The sequence below is a fragment of the Chiloscyllium plagiosum genome, chromosome 13, assembly GCF_004010195.1.
Source record: "Chiloscyllium plagiosum isolate BGI_BamShark_2017 chromosome 13, ASM401019v2, whole genome shotgun sequence".
Taxonomy (NCBI): domain Eukaryota; kingdom Metazoa; phylum Chordata; class Chondrichthyes; order Orectolobiformes; family Hemiscylliidae; genus Chiloscyllium; species Chiloscyllium plagiosum.
The window spans coordinates 11,424,272-11,449,283 of NC_057722.1; the positions used below are offsets into that span (position 1 = coordinate 11,424,272).

General features: G+C 41.5%; 2 protein-coding genes across 7 annotated transcripts in view; one reads left to right on the plus strand and one right to left on the minus strand.

Moving 5' to 3' along the window:
• LOC122555761 (G-protein coupled receptor 55-like) overlaps positions 1–25,012 on the plus strand; it is a 139,100-nt gene that overhangs the window by 76,164 nt on the left and 37,924 nt on the right. The window lies entirely within an intron of this gene.
• LOC122555758 (NACHT, LRR and PYD domains-containing protein 3-like) overlaps positions 1–25,012 on the minus strand; it is an 86,643-nt gene that overhangs the window by 15,472 nt on the left and 46,159 nt on the right. For 5 of the 6 annotated variants that reach the window (XM_043701863.1, XM_043701861.1, XM_043701862.1 and 2 more), the window contains exons 5-10: positions 12,224–12,268; positions 9,153–10,941; positions 8,305–8,391; positions 6,520–6,606; positions 4,584–4,754; positions 4,318–4,488 (exon numbers count right to left, since the gene is read on the minus strand). In XM_043701863.1, coding sequence (XP_043557798.1) covers positions 4,318–4,488; positions 4,584–4,754; positions 6,520–6,606; positions 8,305–8,391; positions 9,153–10,941; positions 12,224–12,268 — 2,350 coding nt within the window. Of the gene's footprint in view, positions 1–4,317; positions 4,489–4,583; positions 4,755–6,519; positions 6,607–8,304; positions 8,392–9,152; positions 10,942–12,223; positions 12,269–21,177; positions 21,269–25,012 lie in introns of those variants that run through there. The other variant, XM_043701866.1, reaches the window with a different exon arrangement.

Genomic DNA, 25,012 nt, shown 5'->3' on the forward strand with positions numbered 1-25,012 from the left:
TCTATAAACCTCTATAAGGTCACCCCTCAGCCTCCGATGCACCAGGGAAAACAGCGCCAGCCTATTCAGCCTCTCCCTGTAGCTCAAATCCTCCAACCCTGGCAACCTCCTTGTAAATCGTTTCTGAACCCTTTCAAGTTTCACAACATCCATCTGATAGGAGGGAGATCAGAACTGCACACAATATTCCAAAAGTGGCCTAACCAATGGCCTACACAGCTACAACATGATCTCCCAATTCCTACACTCAATGATCTGTCCAATAACGGCAAGAATATCAAATACCCTTTTCACTATCCTATCTACCTGCAAGTTCACTTTCAAGGGACTATGAAGCTGCACTCCAAGGTCTTTTTGTTCAGCAACACTCCCCAGGAACTTACCATTAAGTCTATAAGTCCTGCTTTGATTTGCCTTTCCAAAATGCAGCACCTCACATTTATCTAAATTAAACTCCATCTGCCACTCAGCCCATTGGTCCATCCAATCAATATCTTGTTGTACTCTGAAGTAGCTTTGTTTGCTGTCCACCACACCTTCAATTTTGGTGTCATCTGCAAATTTACTAACTATACCTCCTATTTCACATCCAAATCATCTATATAAATGATAAAAAGCAGTGGACCCAGCCCCAATCCTGTTGCACATCACTGGTCACAAGCCTCCAGTCTGGAAAGCAACCCTCCACCACTGATGTCTACCTTCAAGCCTCTTACTTCTCTGACTTCTACCTTCAAGCCACTATCCAAATGGCTAGTTCTCCCTATATTATATGAGATGTAATCTTGCCAACCAGTCTACCATGAGGAACCTTGTCGAACGCCTTACTGCAATCTGTAGAGAACACGTCCACCGCTCTGACCCCATCAATCTTCTGCATTACTTCTTCAAAAAACAAGTTTGTGAGACATGATTTCCCACGCACAAAGCCATGTTTACTATTCCTAATCAGTCCTTGCCTTTCCAAATACATATAAAACCTGTCCCTCAGGATTCCCAACACTGATGTCAGGCTCACTGGTCTATAGTTCATTGGCTTTTCCTTACCACCTTTCTTAAATAGTGGCACCACGTTTTCCAACCTCCAGTCTTCTGGTACCTCACCTGTGACAATCAATGATGCAAATATCTGAGCAAAGGGCCCAGCAAAAACTTTCCTTGATTCTACGGTATTCCTGGTCAGATCCTGGGGATTTATTCACTTTTATGCATTTTAAGACATCCAGCACCACCTCCTCTGTAATATAGACATTTTTCAAGATGTCACCATCTATTTCCCTACATGCTATACCTTCCACAGTCAACACTGATGCAAAATACTTGTTTAGTATCTCTCCCATCTCCTGCATTTCCATACATAGGCTGCCTTGCTGATCTTTGATGGGTCCTATTCTCTACCTATTTACCCTTTTGTTTTTGATAATTTATAAAATGCCTTTGGATTCTCCTTAACCCTATTTTCCAAAGTTATCTCATGCCCCCCTTTTGCCCTCCTTATTTCCCTCTTAAGTATACTCCTACTGCCTTTATACTCTTTTAAGGATTCACACAATCTCTGCAGTCTATACCTGCCAGATGCTTCCTTCCTTTTCTTAACCAAAACCTCAATTTCTCTAGTCATCCCTATACCTACCAGCCTTGCCTTTCACTGCAACAGGCTTATACTGTCTCTGGATTATTGTTATCTCATTTTTGAAGGCTTCCCATTTTCCAGCTGTCCCTTTACCTGCAAAAATCTGCCCTCATTCACCTTTTCAATGTTCTTGCCTGATACCGTCAAAATTGGCTTCCTCCAATTTAGAACTTCAACTTTTAGATCCGGTCTATCCTTTTCTATCACTATTTTAAAACTAGTAGAATTATGGTCACTCGCTCCAAAGTGCTCCCCCACTGATACCTCAGTCATCTGCCCTCCCTTATTTCCCAAGAGTAGGTCACATTTTGCAGCTTCTCTAGTAGGTACATCTGCATAATGAATCATAAATTGTTCTCGTACACACATCAAATTCCTCTTCATCTAAACCCTTAACACTATGGCAGTCCTTGTCTATGTTTGGAAAGTTAAAATCCCCTACCATAACCAACCTATTATCCTTACAGATAACTGAGATTTCCTTACAAATTTGTTCCTCAATTTCCTGCTAACTATTGGTGGGTCTACAATATAATCCCAACAAGGTTTTTATCCCTTTCCTATTTCTCACTTCCACCAAAATAACTTCCCTGGATGTATTCCCAGGAATATCCTTGCTAAGGACAGCTGTAATGCTATCCCTTATCAAAAATGCTGCTCCCCTTTCTCTCTTTCCCCCCTTTCTATCCTTCTATAGTATTTGTATCCTGGAACATTAAGGTGCTAGTCCTGTCCATCCCTGAGCCATGTCTCTGTAATTGCTTTCAATATTCCAGTCCCATGTTCCTAACCATGCTGTTCTGCCTTCCCTGTTAGGCCTCTTGCATTGAAATAAATGCAGTTTAATTTATCAGTCCTGCCTTGTTCTCTGCTTTGTTCCTGCCTGCCCTTACTATTTGACTTACTCCTTTTCCCAACTGTACCAGTCTTGGTTGGTCTCTTTCCTCCCACCACCATCACCACCCCCCCTCTCCTCTCCACCTAATTAGTTTAAATCCTCCTGAGCTGCTCTAGCAAATCTCCCTGCCAGTATATTAGTCCCCTTCTGATTCAGCTGCATCCATCCTTCTTGTACAGATCATTTCTACCCCAGAAGACAGTCCAATGAGCCAAAAATGTGAACCCTTCTCACCTGCACCTGCTCCTCAGCCACACGTTCATTTGCTCTATCCTCCTATTCCTGCCCTCACTAGCTAGTAGCACTAGGAGTAATCCAGATATTACTGCCCTCGAGGACCTCTTTTTTAAATTCCTGCCTAACCTCCTATGTTGTGTCTTCAGAATCTCATTTTTTTCTCTTCCTACATCACCGATTCCAATGTGTACAATGACATCCTGCTGGTCCTTCTCCCCTTTGAGAACATTCTGCACTCTCTCTGAGGTATCCTTGATCTTGACACCAAGGAGGAAACACACCATTCTGATTTTTTGCTGCTAGCCACAGAGACGTCTGTCTGTGCCTCTGACTAGAGAGTCCCCAATCATAATCGATTGCTTAGAACCTGAGGTACTCCTCATTACATTAGAAACATTCTCGGTACCAGAAATTTGGCTGTCTGTGCTACATTCCCCTAAGAGTCCATCACCCCCTTACATTTTCCAAAACAGTATACTTTTTTGAGATGGGGATAGCCAAAGGAGACTCCTGTACTACCTGCCTGCCTCACCTACCTTTCCTGGAGTTAACCCATCTACCTGACTGTATCTGCAGCTTTTCTCACTTCCTATAATTTCCATCCATCACACCCCCTAGCTCCTGTAAATTCCTTTTTGCCTCTAACTGTCTCTCCAACCTATCTATGCGATATGATAGGATTCACAACCAAAGACACTTCCTGCAGACATAATCATCAGTAACACAGAAACCCTCCCTAAATTCCCACATCTGACAGGAAGGACACATTATTCTACTAAAGGCCAGCTTTTCTCCTTAATAAGCTACAGACCCAGAAAATTGTCTTATTGTTCTATAAAAACACTGCTCCAGGCTAACTTAATAGTTATGGCTTATAATTTTAAAATTTAATCAAGAGACAGATTTCAATAAAACATATAATCAAGAAAGAACCTACTCAACTCATTATTTTAGATTTACAGCTATGCACTTATCTGTTCCTGTGCTGTGATCTCTCCCACACAGATTCCTCCAAGGACAGCTGTGAATTTCGTTGTTTGTCAATTTTTTCCTGGATGCACTCCAGTATCCAGAAATACTTCAACTCAAACAGCAAAGGCAGTAACTGCAGATTCATTGCTGTGTCAGACCTCAGTATAGGTTTCTTTCTCTGACCATGTGGTCACTGCCTTTGTCTGTCTTGTTCCTTTTTAAAATATCATTGTTTTGATCTTTTGAACCCCCAGGTTCTAAAACAATGCAACAGCATATAAAACAGCAATTACTGCTCTTGGAATTTGAGGAAATCTCCACCAACATCTAAAATACCCAAAAAAAAAAGCAGCTCTTACAGCCACAACTTTTTCCCATCTTACATCTTGGATTACCCAGAATCCTTCTTAAATTGGAAAATTTTCTAAAATACTGATTTCTGAATTTTCTTTAAACCATGTTGATCACAATCATATCTAGTTGCTTTTTGCTACATCGGGCCACTGCAGGTGCATGGATGATCCACGGACTATTGCTGTACAGTAGATAATAACAATTACAAGGTGGAGTTACCTACCCTAATTTCTCAATTTTAGAGCCATCATCTTTCATCGATGCACAAAGTAGTTTCATTCCCAAGTCTCCAATAATATTGCAGCTGAGGTCCAGCCTTCTCAATGACTGGTTGGTTTTTAGAGCCAGGGCTAGTTCCTCGCAGCAGCAGTGTGTGAACTCATTTCCCCACAATCTTGATAAATCATACAGACACCATTGAGTACTGCCATACAAAATATTTAAAATCATTGTGTTACAAAGAAAAGTGTAACAATAATGGGCACCTACCCCAGGGTTTCGATCTCACAGTCAGAGTCCTGCAGCGCAACAGAAAGCTGCTTCACTCCTGCATCTTTCAATTGGTTGTATTTCAGGTCCAACTCATTTAGAATTCGATTTGTTCTTAAAATGGAAATTAGATCTGTGCCACATTGCTCAGTGAGGTCATTTCTACACAGACTGCAAAGAATTCAATTACATGAAGCATGAGAATTTTGAAAGGTGAAGTTGCCATAGTTATATCAGACTATAGGGCTGCTCTCTCATTAAAGAGTGGTGATTTAGCAATGTGTTACCACACCTCAGGTAAGGGGAGAGTTGAGGAGGAGAGTTCTTCATCGTTACCTCAGCCAGTGCAGAATTTGAGCCCACACTTTGGGCATCAGATTGCATTGCAAAACAGATGTTTAGCCAACTAACCCCATACATCTAATATAATTAGCAAAAACATAAGGGACCGACTAGTTTTATGTCAGCTCCCATAAATACAATTCTATAGATATAGTAAGTTGTTTATATGAGTAGCCCAATACAGCATTCTTTGACTGTCAATCTGCCCCTTTACTTTGTTGTGGGCATCGCTGGCTGGACCAGTGTTTATTGTAATCTACATATTTAAGGTCAGAAGCAACTTCTTTTTCAAGAGGACATTTAAGACTTTCTTCAGTTTTAATGACATGAAAATGTTTCATGTTTTATTACAGCAGATTAAAATGGTTTTACTTGGCAGAAGATTAAGAACTAAAAGTGATCTAAGCATTTAAATGTATGAAGAGGAAATTCAGATATGAAAACCTTTACAATGATGTACATTCTTATATTTACCAAATAGACAAACCCATTTAGATAGCTTCTTAGAATGTTCACTCAGAGTCAAAAAGTGTGGTGCTGGAAAAGCACAGCATGTCAGGCAGCATTCAGGGAGCAGGAGAATCAATGTTTTGGGCATAAGCCCACATTCCTGATGAAGGGCTTATGCCTGAAACATCAATTCTCCTACTCCTCAGATGCTGCCTAACATGCTGTGCTTTTCCAGCATATCTTTTGACTCTGATCTCCAGAATTTGCAGTCCTCACTTCCTCTTAGTCAATGTTAGCTCAGAGGCTGTTGAATGAAGACGAGGTTGGTTAGGACTATATTCACTGGAGTTTAGAAGAACAAGTGAGAAACTCATAGAAAATAAGAAAAAAATCTAACAGGACTAGACAGGGTAAACTTTAGTAATGAGGACAGATTGCAGAAGTTGGAACTGTTCTCCTTGGAGAGAAGGTGACTGAAAGGAGATTTGATAGAGGTTTACAAAATCATGAATGAGCTGGACAGAGCACATAGGGAGAAACTGTTCCTGTTCGAGAAAGAACAAGAGGGCATAGATTTAAAGTGCTGTGCAAATGAAGCAAAGGTGATGCAAGTAGTAGAGTATAGAATATACCGCCTGAAAATGTGCTGAGGGCAGGTTCAATTGAGGCATGCACTGGATGGTTATTTGGATAGAGATGGTGTGCAAGGATATGGGGGAAAGCACAAGATTGGCACTAGGTAACAGAACAGTGAATGGACAATGGGGTGAATGGCCTCCTTCTGCCTACTACCAATTCTGTAATTCTATGAACAAAGGAAGCATGTTCCCAATGACCAAGGAGCCCAGAACCAGGGGTCACAGTTTAAAGATATAGAGTATGCTGTTTAGGATTGAGATGAGGAAATTTTTTTCACCTAGAGAGTGGAATTATCTGCCACGGAGGCGAAAACATTGAATGCTTTCAAGAAGGAACTAGATACAGTTCTTAACGTCAAAGTGTATGGGGAGAAAGTACCAAATAGGGCGATTGATCAGGATCATACTCAATGGAAGGGCAGGTTTGAAGAGCTGAATAGCTATGCCTGTCCCTATTTTCTATGTTTCTATTGAAGAGTTTTGAAAAGTAGAAAAGGCTTCCTTACTGCAGTATCTCCAGTCTGCAGCTTGAACTCATCAGTGCGGCAGCCAGATTTCTGAGGCCTGTATCTCCCAATGTGTTATTTATCAAGCTGGAACGTAAATCATTTCGCATTTACAATAAAATCATAGAACTGAAGCATATAGTCCTAGGGCCACATCATCAACTGGCAATTCAGCCCTCAAAGTTCAACAAACTCCATTCCCAAGTCTAACACTAACAATTTTGTTTTATTATTACTTTGTTTGGAATATTGAATATAATGGACCTGAACAGTTGGAAGAGATTGTTGTTGCCACTATCACTTGCTGATAGGTAAATGTCAAATTTCAACACTCAGGACTTGTTGGGAAAGTTCATGGGACCAGATAGTTAAACTCTATATGTTGCTCGCAATGTGCTATGCACTCCACTGATTTGGCCTCAGAATCATGAGTTGAACATCCACAACACAGACGGTATAACAATATGAGTTGTAACCTTGGCCATGCTCATGATGAACATCAGTGTCAAATTAGTAAGGGGATGGGTTTGATATCAAGTACTTGGAAATTTTCCACAGGGTCATCACCAGACAGTAACTGCCAAGATTAGGGAACTCTGAGTTCAAGTTAATCAAGAGGAAACAGTAAAATTTTGAATTCATCCTGATGGCCTTAAAAGTATTTTGAGTCAGACATGACAAGAATGCCCCAGATCCTTATTGTGTTAGTTGATCTCATCTAAAACAGGAATTGGAAATTTCAGAATCTCACAAGCAAGAATTAAGATAAATCAGCCCCACCGATCACTAGCCAATGACCAGCTAAAGTTATGTGTACATATCATGGTTACAATTGCCCCCGTTAAAATATCCTGTAAATATTAATTAACCTGGAAATTACTGTGTATGAGGTTTAAGGGTCTAACATTCTCGATCCAGTTTGTGTGTTAATGAGCTTTCCACCAAAACCCAAGTACCAGTTTAACTACCGGGCCTTTGCTTAACAGATTTGTTATCCATCATTTCATTCTCCTTCCCGAAAGGACAAAATGGCCCTGGGGTCTGGCTTCTAGGGCACTGGACACTCTTCAGTATGTCAACTGAATGATCATCCTTTATACATAGGTGTAGTCAATAAGCAGTAATAGCAGTGTATCCCAGGCAGGGGAGGAATGGTGATCTGGAGCAGCACCCTAGACACTGAGGCAAGATTTAAACCTGTACTACTCCACCAATTGATATGAAATGACTGAGTGTGAATTGGAAATGGGACTCAGGATATTTTGGGCCTTATAGCTCAGTGTTACTCATGGTATGAGTATAGCCCACTGAGGCAATGGCAGAGCAGCCTAACATCATTTGTTTCACAAAATTTCAAAATTCTTAATTCATTACTATCAGAAAGAAGATCTTCTATTTATGTAGCACCTTCCTTGATATCAGTACATCCCCAAAGGGCATCATTATCAATGAAGTGCTTAATTAAAATCTTTTTCAGTGATGTGAGTTGAGAGATAAATATTGGTGATTCACCTTAACTGAACTTCCTGTTTTCCTCTAATTTATATTTATATCTATCTGAGTGACCAGAAGGTTTCTCACCTGGCAGACAGCATGCAGTAGTTCCTTAATATGTTACTGGAATGTCGACCTAGGTTATGTGATCATATCCTGGAATGAAGTTTCAAACCCAAAACCATCTGACCCAGAGGTGGGAATTCCAACTCTGAGCTCAGGATGACAGATGCCTCCAATATGCTGCTAAAAATTGTACAGAAAATGTTCTGGTACCAATTCACAACTTACCATAACTCCTTGATTTGATTTTTATTGGCAAGCAGGAGAGCGCTCATAGAGTTAACCATTTCTTCATCCATGACAGTACCTGATAGCCTACAGTTCAAACAGCAGGTCAAATAGATCAAATAAAATACAGACAAGTGTTGCAAATAAACATAGAGTCATATATAAATATCACTCCTGCATTATATTACACTATTTGCTCTTATCCTGTAGCATTACTGATAGGCTAAAATCAAAAAGTTTAACGCTATGGTGTAGTTGCTTATTCCACAGACCCACCCAGTCCAAGAGTGCAACAGGACAGTGTCTGACCCACTGTAACAGCCATCTGACTATGATAGGACAGTATCTGACCCATTGTAACACCCATCTGACTACGACACAAGTGTCTGACCCACTGTACCCACCCAGTCCCAGACTGCAAAAGGACAGTAATGTATCTACTGTGCTGTCCCAAGTTCAGTGCATGAAAGAACTGTTGACTTAAATCGACTGAGTTCAGGGCACGACTTATATGCTGAAAACCTCAATAGACTCCATATAGCTCATTAGAATAAATCAGACCAAATTATATAAGGGTGTACAAGGCATAAGAAGTTTCTGCTGTCTTGTGTCCATTTCAAGAAACTAGTACATGTTTAATCATTCATGCTGTCAGATATCCATTCAACTCTCCCCTCCACACTATCCTCAAAGCTGTCAGCCATGTGCTCAGCAACCTCTTCTAGTACCTAAATCACTTGTGCATCTTCCCCCTCCAATGTTTGAACTTAAAATAATGTCTAAAATATCTGTGTCACAGAAAAGTCAACAAGTGTACTCTTCAAATCCTTTATGGTCAAAATACTCACGTTATTTTTTCAAAGGATTTAATAACTGGTAACAGTCTTTTCAAACCATCTGGTGATATCCTGTATGTGGATAAATTAAATTCTTTTCTGTCCATATCTGATGTTTTCAGAATGTAGGCCAATGCTGAATAATCAGCGAGTGATAATTTTTTGGAAGACAACACTCCCTGGCGGAGGGATTCATTCATTTCTCTCACTACTGATTTGTCATTCATCTCAGTTAGACAGTGAAATAGATTAATACATCTCTCTGCAGGAATGTCTGTTTGGAGCAACTTCTTCATGTAGCTTATAGTGTTATTTAGGTCATCTGTCAGTTCCTCCACATGAGTTAGGAGACCTTGCAGGCACTTCTGTATCCTACACTTTCCCAACCCACAGAGAAATTGGAGAAACAGATCCAAGTGGCCTGTGTGACTCCGAACTACCTCACTGCAGGCACTTTTACAAACCTGAAAGAAGGTAGGCTTTGAAAAGATCGCCCAGAACCGTCCCAGTATGCTGCATGTCATCAGGTTCTGTTTCTCATTATGATAAGCCACAAAAATATAGAGAGCTGCAAAGTACTCTTGGACTGTGGCATGAACAAACGAATAGACCCGCCTGTGGGAAAGCGGGGAGTACTCAATGTCATACTGCCGACAAAACCCACTACAGATGGATGAGATATCAATATTAAAAGATTTAAAATCTTCCTCATAAAAAACAAAGGTGTGAGACTTAAGATACTGGAATGCAAGCTTGCCCAGACTGAGTATTGCCGCACGGTCTGATTGGAGTAGCTGGCATATCCTATCAATTTTTTCCTTTCCATGGCCACGGTGTTCATGATGGTACGTCACCATGACAAGTAGAAAGTTGGTATAAATCTCAGTTACGGTGCTACCTCTAAATTCCTCAGCATATGATGACTTGAAGGCATGTTCTAAAACAGTGGTGAGGATCCAGCAGAAAGCAGGCACATAGCACATCATCCAAAGGCTACTTTGCTTCTTCACTAGTGCAATGATTTTCTCTGTCAGCTGTTCATCCTGGCATTTCCTCCTGAAATATTCTTCCTTTTCTTCATCTTGAAATCCTTGTATTTCTGTCACTCTGTCCACGTAGCAGGATGGAATTCGGTGTATTGTTGATGGGCGCGTTGTTATCCAGATAGATGCTGAACGAAGGAGGTTCCCTTTGATGAGATTTGTCAGTAATGATTGCAGAGGCACTGGCTTTGTTATGTCACTGCACACAGGGTTATTTTCAAAATCTAAGGAAAATCGGCTTTCATCCAGACCATCAAAAATGAACAAGGAGTGAGCAGAGTCCTTTAGGTAAGTCTCATCCAATTGTCTCATATGTGGGTAATGTTGCTGCACTAGATGCATAAGGCTGAGGCTTTCCTCTGAGATGAGATTGAGCTCACAGAATGGAAAGACAAATACAAAATCATACTCCTGGTGTGTTTTTGACATTGCCCAGTCAAGGAGGAACTTCTTTACATAAATTGTCTTTCCGATGCCTGCAATGCCACTGGTAATAACCACTCTTGCCGGCCATTGTTTACGAATGGGTCTAAAAATATCTTTGTTCTCCATATATTTAGCAACTGTCTTGTCATGTCTGAGGGAGGAGGGACCAATCTCTGTTACTTCATGTTCCTTTGCATCAGTGATCCAAATATCCGTGAATCTCTGAAGGAGACAGATACGCTCCCCTGCAATTGATGTGTAATCTGTAATATATTCAAGTTTTTCCTTCAAGATCTTCTTATGATAATTTATAACTTGCTCATAGGAATCTCCTGTAAGTAAAATAGGAAAACTTCACATTCTACTTTCATTCCGGGCAGAAAACACATGTGCTAATCTGAACAACCTATATCAGCTCTTAAAATTGAGTTCTATAGAATAAAGTATCTCTAAGCCATCCTATTGCTCACAAATCCAGCACCAACGACCCATCAAACACTCCAAGGTTAGGTTTGCATATCATCACAATAAACTTGAAGTCACATGTGCGATTTCTGTATTAAATTTACATTTTCATTTGCGACATATCCATTGTGTGATATCAACAACCAATGTAAATTTATCTGAGAATGTCAAAATTGAATCTTTTTTCCAATGTTAACAAAGACACCGCTAAAGAATGTACTGTTAAGGGGAAGGGACACAGTATTTATTAATGTGCTAGTTTATTCTTGTTGAAACTGTGGCACCTGGAAAGGATATGATTGCCTCTTTTCAATTACTTTAAGGAACCAAGCAGTTACAGAGTTCATTCAGATTTGAGTTATCTGACTGACTACAGCATAAATGTTTTTTATTCACTCATGGGAAGTGCATGTTGCTTGCTGGGCCAGTATTTATTGTCTATCCCCACTTGCCCTTGAGAAGGTGATGGTGAGCTGCAGTCCGTTTGCTGTAGGTAGGCCCTCAATATCATTAAGGAAGGAAATCCAGGATTCTGACCCAGTAGCACTGAGGAAAAATGATTTATTTCCAAATCAGAATAATGAGTGGCCTGGAGGGAACTTGGAGGTAGTGATCATGTTTTATGTAACGCTGTCCTTACCCTTCTAGTTGGAAGTGGTCCTGGGCATGGAAGGCGCTCTCCAATGACCCTAGGTGAATTTCCGTAATTCATCTTATGGGTGGTATACACTGCTGCTACTGAGTGTTGGTGGTGGAGGGACAGGATGTTTGTGGATGTGTGTCAGTCAAGCGGGCTGCTTTGTCCTGGATGGTGTCAAACTTCTTGACTCTTGTTGGAGCTGCACCCATCCAGACAAGTGAGGAGCATTCCATCACACTCCTGCCTTGTGTCTTGCAGATGGTGAACAGGCTCTGTTGGGTCAGGAGGTGAGTTACCTTCTGCAAGATTCTAATCCACTGACTAACCAGCAGCCAATTGCCCAAAAGGCCCAACAAATCTTTCTCATGCTGTAAAAGCTGATTTTTAAAAAAATCTGTTTCTTGCATTCTACTTCCTCTGAGTGCAAGACATGAAGCTTCAACCTTTAGTTTCCTTTCAGCAAAGTTTAAGCTCTGTACTACAAAGCATTTACTTATCACTTTCCTTACCAGCTGCGACAGTTGGGGGTAAAGCCATGTGGCGAAAAAATCCACCTGGAATCAAAATTGACAAGATTGGTATTAAGATCAAATATTTCATTGGATTAATGTTGGGGAAAATTCATTATACTATGGGATAAAAGAAACTTACTGGTTACATAATTTTTTTTCAAGACATACAAAAAGTAGGAGTTGTAAAGTGTGGTGCTGGAAAAGTGCAGCAGCCAGGCAGCATCCGAGGAGCAGGAGAATCGACGTTTCGGGCATAAGCCCTTCTTCAGGAATGAGGCTGGTGTGTCAAGCGGGCTGAGATAAAAGGTAGGGAGGAGGGAATTTGGGGGCGGGGTGCTGGGAATACAATAGGTGGAAGCGATGGAGGAGGCCAAGGACCTGCATGTCCTTGGCGGAGAGCGAGGGGGAGTTAAAGTGTTCAGCCACGGGGCGGTTGGGTTGGTTGGTGCGGGTGTCCCAGAGGTGTTCCCTGAAATGTTGCGCAAGTAGGCGGCCTGTCTCCCCAATGTAGAGGAGACCACATTGGGTGCAGCGGATACAGTAAATGATGTGTGTGGAGGTGCAGGTGAATTTGCGACGGATATGGAAGGATCCATTGGGGCCTTGGAGGGAGGTGAGGAGGGAAGTGTCACACCCCCCACCAACCCTACCTCCACTCCCGGCACCTTCCCCTGCAACCACAAGAAGTGCAAAACGTGTGCCCACACCTCCCCCCTCACCTTCTGAGGGGGGCCTTCTGAGTTTCTCCAGCAAATTTGTTTTTTGTTCCAGATTTCCAGCATCCACAGTTTTTGTTTTATGTTTAGGTTTAATCAGGGACAGTCAGCATGGGTTTATTCAAGGGAGGTCATGCTGAACCACAGTTCAATATTCGGAGATGGCAGGAAACTTGAAAAATATGGCAAAAAAAGTGCAAAAGCAGACGTCAGGAGTATGTCGACATATTGACAAAATGGGCAACAACGACAGATGAAATTTAATGCTCAGAAGTCTAAAGTGGTCAATTTTGGTATGAAGACCAAAGTGAGCAATAACAATTAAGTTTTAAAGGGATGCAGGGACAGACAGACCTGGATGTTTGTATGCATATTTTTTTAAAGTTGAGAAGGTCTCATAAAAAAATCCTTGATATTATTTATGGAGACATGTACTACATAAGCAAAATTCTATGTTATACCTTGATTAAACATTAATTAAGACACAGATAGAGTAGTGGATTTAATTCTAGACACCACACTTTGAGAAGGATGTCGAGACTTCAGAAAGGGTTTTATTTTAATGGTATCAGGTATGATGGACTTCAGTTATCTGGAGAGACAGGAGGAGCTGAACCTGTTCTTCTTACAGAGGAGACTGCAAAGGGAGAACTTAGAGTGTTTGAAAATGAAACACTTTTGATATTCTAAAGAAGAAGGAAAAGTGGCAGAAGAGTCAATAGCAAGAGAAAAAGAGATAAGTAAATGACGTAGAAGTAACACAAAATCTTAATTTTCATGCAGCAAATTAGGAATGAATTGCTTGGAAGGAAAGAAGATTCAAAAGTAAGCTTCAAAGAAAATTGGACAAATAGTTAAAGTGAAAGCATTAACAGGAGGGCTACAGAAACAGAACTGGAGTGGAACGAATTACATAGCTCTTTCAAGGAAGAGGCATAAGCACAATAATCAACTGGTCTCATTCTGAGGTGCATCATAGAACAGAGAACATAGAAAAGTACAGCACAGAACACGCCCTTCTGCCCACGATGTTGTACCGAGGATTATTCCTAATCTAAAATAAAATAACCAAACCGATGCACCCCTCAAGTCACTGCTGTCCATGTGCATGTCCAGCATGCTTAAATGTCCCTAATGACTCTGCCTCCACCACCACCACTGACAACGCATTCCATGCGTTCACAACCCTCTGAGTAAAGAACTTACCTGTAATGTCTCCTCTATACCTTCCTCCTAATATCTTAAAATTATGACCCCTCTATGACAGTGCCTCTTAAAACTGCCCTGGGAAAAAGGCTCTGGCTATTGACCTTATCCATGCCTCTCATTTCCTTGTATACCTCGATCAGGTCACCTATCTTCCCCCTTCTCTCCAGCGAGAAACCTCTGATCTTAGTAACCTCGTTGTAAGACAAGCCCTCCAGTACAGGCAGCATCTTGGAAAACCTTGGCACCCTCTCCAAAGTCTCCGTACCTTTCCTATAATAGGGTGACCAGAACTGGAGGAGAAAGTGAGGACTGCAGATGCTGGAGATCAGAGCTGAAAATGTGTTGCTGGAAAAGCGCAGCAGGTCAGGCAGCATCCAAGGAGCAGGAGAATCGACGTATTCCTGAAGAAGGCTTATGCCCGAAACGTCGATTCTCCTGCTCCTTGGATGCTGCCTGACCTGCTGCGCTTTTCCAGCAACACATTTTCTGACCAGAACTGGACACAATATTCCAAGTGTGGCCTCACCAGGGTCTTGTAGAGCTGCAGCAAAACCTCGCAGCTCTTAAATTCAATCCCCCTGTTAATGAAAGCCAAAACACCATATGCTTTCTTAACACCCCTATCCACTTGGGTGGCAACTTTGAGGGATCTATGCACTTGAACACCCTCTGTTCCTCCACATTGCCAAGAATCCTGTCTTTAATCCTATATTCAGCATTCAAGTTCGACCTTCCAAAATGCATCAATTCACATTTATCCAGGTTAACTCCATCTGCCATTTCTCAGTCCAGCTCTACATCCAGCTCTATGTCGCGCTGCAGCCTGAAATAGCCCTCAATACTATCAACGGTACCTCCAACCTTTGTATCATTGGCAAATTTAATAACCCACACCTCAACCTCCTCATCCAAGTCATTTATAAAAACTACAAAGAGCAGAGGCAGAAGAACACAGCCCTGTGCGATACCACTCACCACTGACCTCCAGGCAGAATACTTTCCATCTACAACCACTCTCTACTTTCTGTCAGCCAACCAATTCTGAGTCCAGACAGCCAAATCTCCCTGTATCCCATACCTCCTGACTTTATAGATTAGCCTACCATGCCTTGCTGAAGTCCACATACACCACATCCACTGCTCGACCTTCATCGACCTGTCTCGTCACTCACTCAAAGAACTCAATAAGATTTGTGAGGCATGACCTGCCCCTCACAAAGCCATATTGACTGCCATTAATCACGCTATGTTTTTCAAAATAGTCATAAATCCTATCCCTCAGAATTCTTTCCAAAACCTTGCTGACCACAGATGTAAGACTGACTGGTCTGTAATTGCCAGAGATTTCTCTATTCCCCTTCTTGAAAAGAGGAACAACATTCGCCTCCCTCCAATCCTCTGGTACATCTCCCATGGAGAGTGGCTTAGCAACCTGCTTTCTTGCTTTCTGGGGCAACCTAGGATAAATCTGGTCTGGCCCTGGGACTTATCAATCTTAATGTTTGCCAAAATTTCCAGCATATCAATTTCATCAATCTTGATCTGTTCAATCCTGTTTCCCAGCTCCTCAAAGTTCTCATTCACAACAAGGTCAACAAGGTCCCTTTCCTTAGTGAAAACCAAAGCAAAAAACTCATTTAGGGCTTCCCCTATCTGATCAGACTCCACGCACAAGTTCCCTACGCTATTCCTGACTGGTCATACCTTCTCCCTGATCATTCTCTTATTCTTTACATATGAGTAAAATGCCTTTGGGCTTTCCCTAATCCTTCCTGCCAAATCTTTTTCATGGCATCATTCAATGTTTTAATGATAAGTAGAATAGTGGAATGTTTACTGCACAGAAGGAGGCCATTTGGTCTCTGCTGGCTATGCCAGCTCACTGTAAGAGCAATTAAGCAACTCTCACTTCCACACAGTTTCTGCAAGCCTTTTCTGTTTGGATGATTATTCAATGCTCTTTGAAAGGCTTAATTGAATCTGGCTCCACCTTACTCTCAGGCACAGCATTCTAGTTCCTAATCACCTACTTTTTTAAAAAAATGCATTTTGTTATCTCCCACTGTCTCTTGTTGTTCATCATAAATCAGAGCCCTCTTGTTCCTCATAAATCAGAGCCCTCTTGTTCCTGATCTTTCTTTCTCATTTCTTTGCTCCATCTAAAAACTACTGCCTTCTATACTCAGGCATTATGGCAAACACTGATTAACGTATGTAAAAAAGTGGTCTAGGACTATATAATTTCACTCTGATTTAATAATATTTAATGGGAATTATCACTTGTGGTAGCATTTATAAATTGCTGTACATTACTAGTATTATTGTATTCAATAAAATTGCCGAGTTAACACATTATTTGGAATTGTCAGTCATTTCTATTATATTCAGAGTACATCCCTGAACCTAAGTGAGATTCTGCAGGGAATCTGACTCTACCCTATATTACAATTTATACAAAGTTACATTGCTTTTCCTTGTTCTTTCCAGCAAAATATATCACCTCACTCTGCTCTATGTAAAATTTAGTTTGCCACATAATTACAATTCTATTAGTCTGTCCAAGTCTACTTGAAATCTTGCTCATACCTTCAAATATTTCCAGTTTTGTGTCAGCTGAAAGTTTTAAAATAGTGCCCTTTACACCCAATTCTGGGTCATTAATATAAATTTTAAAAAGTAATAATCCTAGCAGAACTTTGTTGTACACCTTTTTCTAAATAAAGAAAATTACCATAATTTCTGTCTCTCAAACAATTTCATATTCATGCTGATACTGTATCTTTTATTCCATGGGCTTTAATTTTGCTGGCAAGCCTTTTTTTGGCATTTTATCAGACAATTTTTAGAAATTCATGTAGACAATGTCACCTACATTATTCACAGCAACCTTCACAGTTGCATCATCAAAAAACTGAATCAACTTGGTTAAAAAAGATTTGCTTCCAGTAAAATATGCTGGCTCTCATTAATTAAACTAAGTTTATCTAAGTGACTATTAATTTTGCCCTGAACTCTCATTTCTTAAAGTAGAAACGTATGGGGCTGGAAAAGCACAGCAGGTCAGGCAGTATCTGAAGAGTAGGAAAGCCGATGTTTCGGTCATAAGTGACATCACCGGAGAAGTGACGTGAATAGTGGCAGTCATGGGGGCAGAAGTGATGCATTCGGTGGCACCTGGAAGTGACGTTCTGGGTGGCGTTCGTGGAAGTGGTATCTTCGGTGGCAGCATTCTCGGCAGTGGTTAGGAGCATCCAGAAAAGTTTTCTAGAGCAGTATGTCAATTGTCCGACAAGGGAAGTGGCCATATTGGATCTGGTGTTGGGGAATGAGCCAGGCCAGGTTGTAGAAGTTGCAGTGGGGGATTTCTTTGGGAATGGTGATCACAATTCTGTATGTTTTAGAATACTCGTAGACAAAGATGAGAGTTGTCCTAAGGACGAGTACTAAATTGGCCAAAGCCAATTGTATCAAAATTAGGCAGGAGCTGGGAAATGTGGATTGGACACAGCTCTTTGAAGTAAAGTCCACATATGATATGTGGGAGGCTTTCAAGGATAGGTTGAAGATAGTGCAGGATAGGCACGTCCTTTTGAAAACAAGGGATAGGAAAGGCAAGGTTCATGAACGGTGGATGACAGGAGAAATCGTGCAACTAGCCAAGAGGAAAAGGGAAGCGCACAAAAGGTCCAGGCAGCTAAGAACAGAACGGGCCTTGGAGGAATATCGGGGGAGTAGGGCCAATCTTAAACAAAGAATCAAGTGGGCTAAAAGTGGTCATGAAATAACTTTAGCGAGCAGAATTAAGGGGAATCCGAAGGCCTTTTATTCTTATATAAGAAGCAAGAGGGCATCCAGAAAAAGGGTTCATCCACTAAAGGATAAAGAAAGAAGGTTCTGTGTCGGACCTGAGAAAATGGGTGAGATTATCAATGATTACTTTACATTAGTGTTCACTGAGGAACGGGAGGTGATGAATGCTGAGATTAGAGATAGAAGTTTGTTTACTCTGGATCACATTGGCATAAGGAGGAAAGATGTGTTGGGTCGGTTAATGGATATTAAGGTGGACAAATCTCCAGGACCAGATGGGATCTATCCCAGGTTGCTGAGGGAGGCTAGAGGGGAAATAGTTGGGGCCCTGATCGATATCTTTATAGCATCTGTAAACATAGGTGAGGTGTCGGAGGACTGGAGGGTTGCTCATGTTGCTCCCCCTGTACAAGAAGGGTAGTAGGGATATTCCAGTTAACTACAGACCAGTGAGTTGTGGGAAAGTTGCTGGAGAAGGTACTGAGGGATAAAATCTATTTATATTTGGAAAAGAATGGGCTTATCAGTAATAAGCAACATGGCTTTGTGCGCGATAGATCATGCCTTACCAACCTAATAGAGTTCTTTGAGGAAGTGACCAAGTTAATATATGAAGGAAGGGCTGTAGATGTCATATACATGGACTTTAGTAAGGCATTTGATAAGGTTCCACATGGTAAATTAATGGAGAAAGTGAAGTCACATGGTGTGCAGGGTGTTCTAGCTAGGTGGATAAAGAACTGGTTGAGGAATAGGAGACAGAAAGTAGTAGTTTAAGGCAGCTTCTCGAAATGGAGAAAGGTGACCAGTGGTGTACCACAGGGATCAGTGCTGGGGGACTGTTGTTTGTAATATACATAAATGATCTGGAAGACGGCATTGTTGGACTGATCAGTTTGCAGATGACACAAAGTAGCAGGTGGAGTAGCAGAAAGCATAGGGACTGTCAAAGAATACAGGAGAATATAGATAGACTAGAGAGTTGGGCGGAGAAGTAGCAGATGGAGTTCAATCTGGGCAAATGTTAGGTGATGCATTTTGGGAAGTCTAATTCTAGAGCGAACTATACTGTAAATGGAAAAGCCTCGGGAAAAGTTGATGGACAGAGAAATCTGGGAGTTCAGGTCCACTGTACAGGTGGTAGAGTGGTCAAGAAGGCATATAGTATGCTTGCCTTCATCGGACAGGATACTGAGTATAAGAGCTGTAAGGTCATGTTAAAATTGTACAAGACTTTGATTCGGCCGCATTTAGAATAAAGTGCACAGTTCTGGTCACCACATTACCAAAAGGATGTGGATGCCTTGGAGAGGGAGCTGAGAAGGCTTATGAAGATGTTGCCTGGTATAGAGGGTGCTAGCTATGAATAGAGGTTGAGTAGGTTAGGATTGTTGCCATTAGAAAAAAAGAAGACTGAGGGAGAACCTGATTGAGGTCTATATAATCATGAAGGGATAGGCAGGGTAGATACAGATAAACTTTTTCCCAGGGTGAGGGATTCAATAACAAGAGGTCACGCATTCAAGGTGAGAGGTGAAAGGTTTAAGGGGGATATACGTGGCAAGTACTTTACACAGAGGGTGGTAGGTGCCTGAAACCGTTGCCACAGAGTAGTAGAGGCAGGGATGGCAGATTCATTTAAGGTGTGTCTGGACAGATGCACGAGTAGGTGAGGAGCAGAGATATACAGGTGCTTAGGAATTGGGCGATAGGTTTAGACAGTGGATTTGGATCGGCTGAGGCTTGGAGGGCCGAAGGGCCTGTTCCTGGGCTGTAAATTTTCTTTGTTCTTTGTTCTAAATTGGCTGACAGTGCTTTGGTAACTGATGTCAGCAATGGTGGAAGTGGCATGACTGCAACAGCAGTAGACTCACCAATTTTAAGGGCATTTAAATGGTAATTGGATAGACATATGGATGAAAATGGAATAGTGTCGGTTAGATGGGTTTCAGATTGGTTTCACAGATCAGTGAAACATTGAGGGCCTTAAGGGCCTGTACAGTGCTGTAATGTTCTATGCTCTATAAGAGATGTCTAGGACATTGATTTAATAATATTCAATGGGAATTATTCTACCCTTTTTTAAAAATATTTTTATTGAAAAAATTTTTCATTACAAAACTATAAAAATACAAAAATATGAAAATATAACATTGTAACAACAAAAACAACAACAATAAACAATAAACCAGACAACTCCACAAAGAATTGACAAATACACTGATTACACATCAATAAATAAATAAGTAAATAAATAACGCCACTCAGCGTAACAAGACCTCAACTCTCGACCTTCAAGAGCATCAATTATTAAACCCACGTTTGCTCAAAATTCATCCTTAGGCTTATTAAACCAAACCATCATGGCTAGACAAAAGCCCTAATTAAAATGGCGGACAGATCTGCTTCCAAATAATTCAAGAAGGATTGCCATGTCTTATAAAAACTGTCAATTTTCTGGTGCACCATGTTTGTCAGAAAGTCCAAAGGAATGTAGATTAGATTAGATTCCCTATAGTGTGGAAACAGACCCTTCGGCCCAACAAGTCCACACCGACCCTCCAAAGAGCAACCCACCCCTGACTAATGCACCTCACACTATGGGCAATTTAGCATGGCCAATTCACCTGGCCTGCACATCTTTGGACTGTGGGAGAAAACCAGAGCACCCGGAGGAAACCCACACAAATTGTGTTCCATAATTAACTTATGCCACCCTGTCAAACCCAGGGGATTCTCAGACACCCAGCACATCAGAATGTTCTTCCTTGCACAAAACATGAGGATGCCAAAAAGCTTTCTCCCATGTACATCTAAGGGAGATAAATTCAGAAAACCCAGGAGAAGAGAAACCGGATCCACCTTGACTTCAGTCCTCAAGACCCTCTCTATTACTCCTGCCACAGTGCTCCAGTACGTACTGAGCCTGTGACAGGTACACAAACAATGAGTGAGGGTATCTGTATTTATTTTACATTTGGGGCATATTGAAGACGTACCCTGCTTAAATTTTGCAAGATGATCTAGGGCCAGACGAGCCCTATGATGAATTTTTAACTGCATAGCATTGGTCCTATTACATATCGAAATCTTCTCACAAATGTCCTCCCAAGTTTCTGGAGTGATCTCCACCCCTAACTCTCTCTCCCAGGCTTCCCATAATCGCTCGATGTCACCTGAGGAACCTCCCCCCAACAAATGATAGAGAGTACTCACTGAAAGAGTGCTCTTAGCCTGAAGCACCCTCTTTTCCATATCAGATCTATAACACTCAGTCAGAAATGTAGTCTCTTTTCGAATAAAATCTCTGATCTGAAAAAAAAACGGAAGAGGTCCCTACTTGATAATCCATAGTGAAGTGGGAGATGGCACGGGGTAGGGTGACACTCGGCACACGGACACACAAGATGGCCGCCAGACCACAATATGGAGAGAGACAGCAGAGCAAACATAGATACTGCCTGTGGCCACCTGGATGCCAGCACAATGCACTCACAACCTAGTTAGTTAGTTTAAGGCGGGTGGGGAAGAGAATACATATAAGTAGCATATACAGCCCACCAAAGTGTCTGGGTCCAGCCAACATTTTTGATATAAATGCTAACTGTTTGATATGGACTCAATACAAAGTGCTAATAGCCAGGGCTACAGTAATCATCCTCCTCAGGAAGAGTGATTAGCACCTATTACTACAGTAATGGGGACTTCCACCCAAATTGATAATGTCTGCGCTGAAACTGACAATGACCGTGCTAAAATTAACAAAGACTGAGCTGGAACTGACAATGATTGCACCAAAGCTATCAACGATTGTGCAATATTTACAATAAACAAACTATGTTACAAAGACAATAACCTCATCACGGACCTATTATATTACAAAATGCATAAAAGTAAATGATATGTCCTCTGGGTGGAGAGAAGACTCGCAGCTGACCACTGTGTTGTTGGTGTCTCTCTGTACCCAGAGTTCCGGTATTTCCTTGTACAATAAACTCTGTCATTGAACCCAACACTGGCTCCAAGGTTGGTGATTTTCCCCACAACAATACTTACGGGTTATTTGATCAAATGACATTAATGTTTCATCTTCAAACAGGTCACCCAATCAAGAGACTCCCCTTCCACCCAGGACTTAAACCTGGGATCCAATGGTGCTGGCTGGAAACCTGGCAATACCAACTATGAGAGTATGGAAAGATGTTTTAGACATATTACCCTCCATCTGTCTCAATGCCCTCCACGCTTTTACAATATTAACGACTACTGGATTGCGGCAATGTTCCACAACTATCCTGATTTTGTTCAGAAACAACAGGTTAATAAGAGGACACTTTGACTGGGAGGTGTCAACATCCAACCTCATCGACGCTGGCTCCTCACAGGCCCAATCACTCACAAAAGAAAGAAGGGAGCTCAAATGATATCTTCTGACATCTGAGATCCACTCCTCACAACCCCTGGGGCATTTGCAATTTCATAAGCTTGATAAGGGGCCGCTTATATCATCAAATAAAAGAACTAAACCAACCATTTAATTTCCGAAACATTTGTCTAGGAAAAAGCAGGGGAAGCATCCTCAGAGGGTATAATAAGCAAGGAAGAATATTCATTTTAATAAGAGCAACTCAACCTAGCTACGAGTATGTCTTGTTTAATCTTGTCAAACAAATGAGCAAAGCTAGCCCTGAATAACTGATCAAAGCTAGGGGTAACAGAGAAGCCCAAATAAGGAAAGCCTCCCTGTGCCCACTTAAAGGGGAATCCATCTTCAACATCCAGTATTCCCCTAAGACCCGCTTTAGGCGTAGCCTCCGATTTTGAAAAATTGATCTTGTACCCTGAGAAAAAGCCAAACGAATTAATACATTGCATCAAATAGGGCACCGAAACTGCTAGGTTCGAAAGAAAAATGAGAATATCATCCACATATAAATTATCTTATGCACCTTCTGTCCTACCTTTGGGGCAGCGATATTAGGGTCCCCACGAATGGCCTCTGCCAGCGGCTCAATCATCAATGTGAAGGGCAAAGGTGAGAGGGGACAGCCTTGCCAACTGCCCCTACCAATATTAAAATTATCAGACCTTATACCATTAGCCAGAGGTTTACTATAAAGGTACCTTACCCATCTAGTAAACCCTTCAACCAGGCCAAACCACTCCAGGGTAATAAAAAAGATAAGGCCATTCCACCCGGTTAAATGCGTCCAAGGAAACCACCAATCCTTGAACTGACCGTTGCTGGCACACTCGAATCATGTTAAGCAGTTTCCTAACAGGATTAGAACTGTCTTTATAAAGCACCTCTGATCCTTCTTAACAATAGAGATCAACACCCTTTCCAACCTCAATGCTACAGTCTTCAATGACATTTTAAAATCAGAGTTTAAAAGCAAGATGGGTCTGTAAGAATCAGTCTTCTGGAGTCTTCCCTTTCTTGAGGAAAGGAGAAGATATTAGCCTCTCTCAAGGATAGCGGGAGGCAATCCCGATAATTTGAATAGTTATACATGTCTAGCATCGGTCCTGACAGTATGTTTACAAATTCTTTATAAAATTCACTGGGGAAGCCATCAAGGCCAGGTGCCTTACCACTTTGAAGTTACCTCAGCACCTCCTGTATATCTTGGTCTGTTAAGGGAGCACAAAGGAGAGACGCCTGCTCAGCAGACACACCAGGAAGATCCAAATTCCTAAAAAACAACTCCATCTTATCCCATTTGTCCTCACAGCATTCAGATTGGTAAAGTTCTGGGTAAAACCTCCGAATTGCCTCATTGATCTTTTTAGCATCGTAAGTAAGAGTCCCATTCCCTTCCCTAATGGAAGCAATAGACTGGGAAGCATTCTTGTTCCTGACCAAATATGCCAAGTATTTACCTGGCCTATCACTGTGCTCAAACAGCCTCTGCTCCGCAAACGAAGGTTCCTTCCTTCCTCTATGCGTAAGCATGGAGTTTAAGGTGGATCGGAGAGCTGTGATCCGCTGCAGCTTAGTCACTGATGGTCTATTATAATATGCCGTCTCAGCTGCCTTCAGTCGTGGTTCAAGCAGACACTGCTAATTTCCCTTCTGTCACTTATGGCTGGCCAAGTATGAGATAATTATCCCTCTAGAATAGGCCTTAGCAGTCTCCCAAAGAATAGACGGATTACTAGCTGTACCTGAGTTGGTGGCCAAAATAGCTTCAAATTCCCGAGAGAAGTATTCTACAAACTTGCTGTCCTTGAAGATGAAGGATCAATTCGTCAGTACCGTGAGCCCATTGCTTAATCTTAACCATTAAATACACTGCTGCATGATCAAAGATGGCAATATTCCCAATCGAACAGGATACCACCAAATCTAAAAAAGCGATGGGAGTTAGGAAATAATCAATCCCTGTGTGGCATTTATGAGGATTAGAAAAGAGCGTAAAATCTCTGCCCGTGAGGTGTAAACATCTCCAAATGTCTACCAACCCCATTTCCACATATAGATCACCCAACTGCTTAGATTGTGAAGAAAGCTTTGGGAGGCCTTTGGGCATTCTATCCAGCACAGGATCCATAAGGTAATTAAAGTCCCCCACCTACAATAACATACTGCGATGCCAAGGCCATCAGCTTATATAGTACATCAATCAGAAATTTAAAAGGATGCGCTGGAGAACAGTACACATTCAAAATACCATAGTCCTCCACATATATAAGGGTCTTAATAATAATAAACTGACCATACTTATCTTTAACACAATCTAGTAAATTAAATGGGAGACCCTTCCCGACGAGTATTGCCCCTCCTCTGCTCCTAGTACTAAAAGACAAGAAAAACACCCGATCAAACCCACCCTGCTGCAACTGCAAGGGTTCCTTGTCATTAAGATGAGTCTCCTGCAACAGGGCAACATCTACCCTCTCCTTTCTAAGGCTCGACAACACCTTTTTTCTTTTAATTGATGAATAAATCCCTCTGATATTCCAGGTGCTCCATTTAAGAATGCTGCTAACCATGATCCTTTACAATTACCCTTGACCTGTCGAGAGGAAGAATTCGTCTTGCAACACG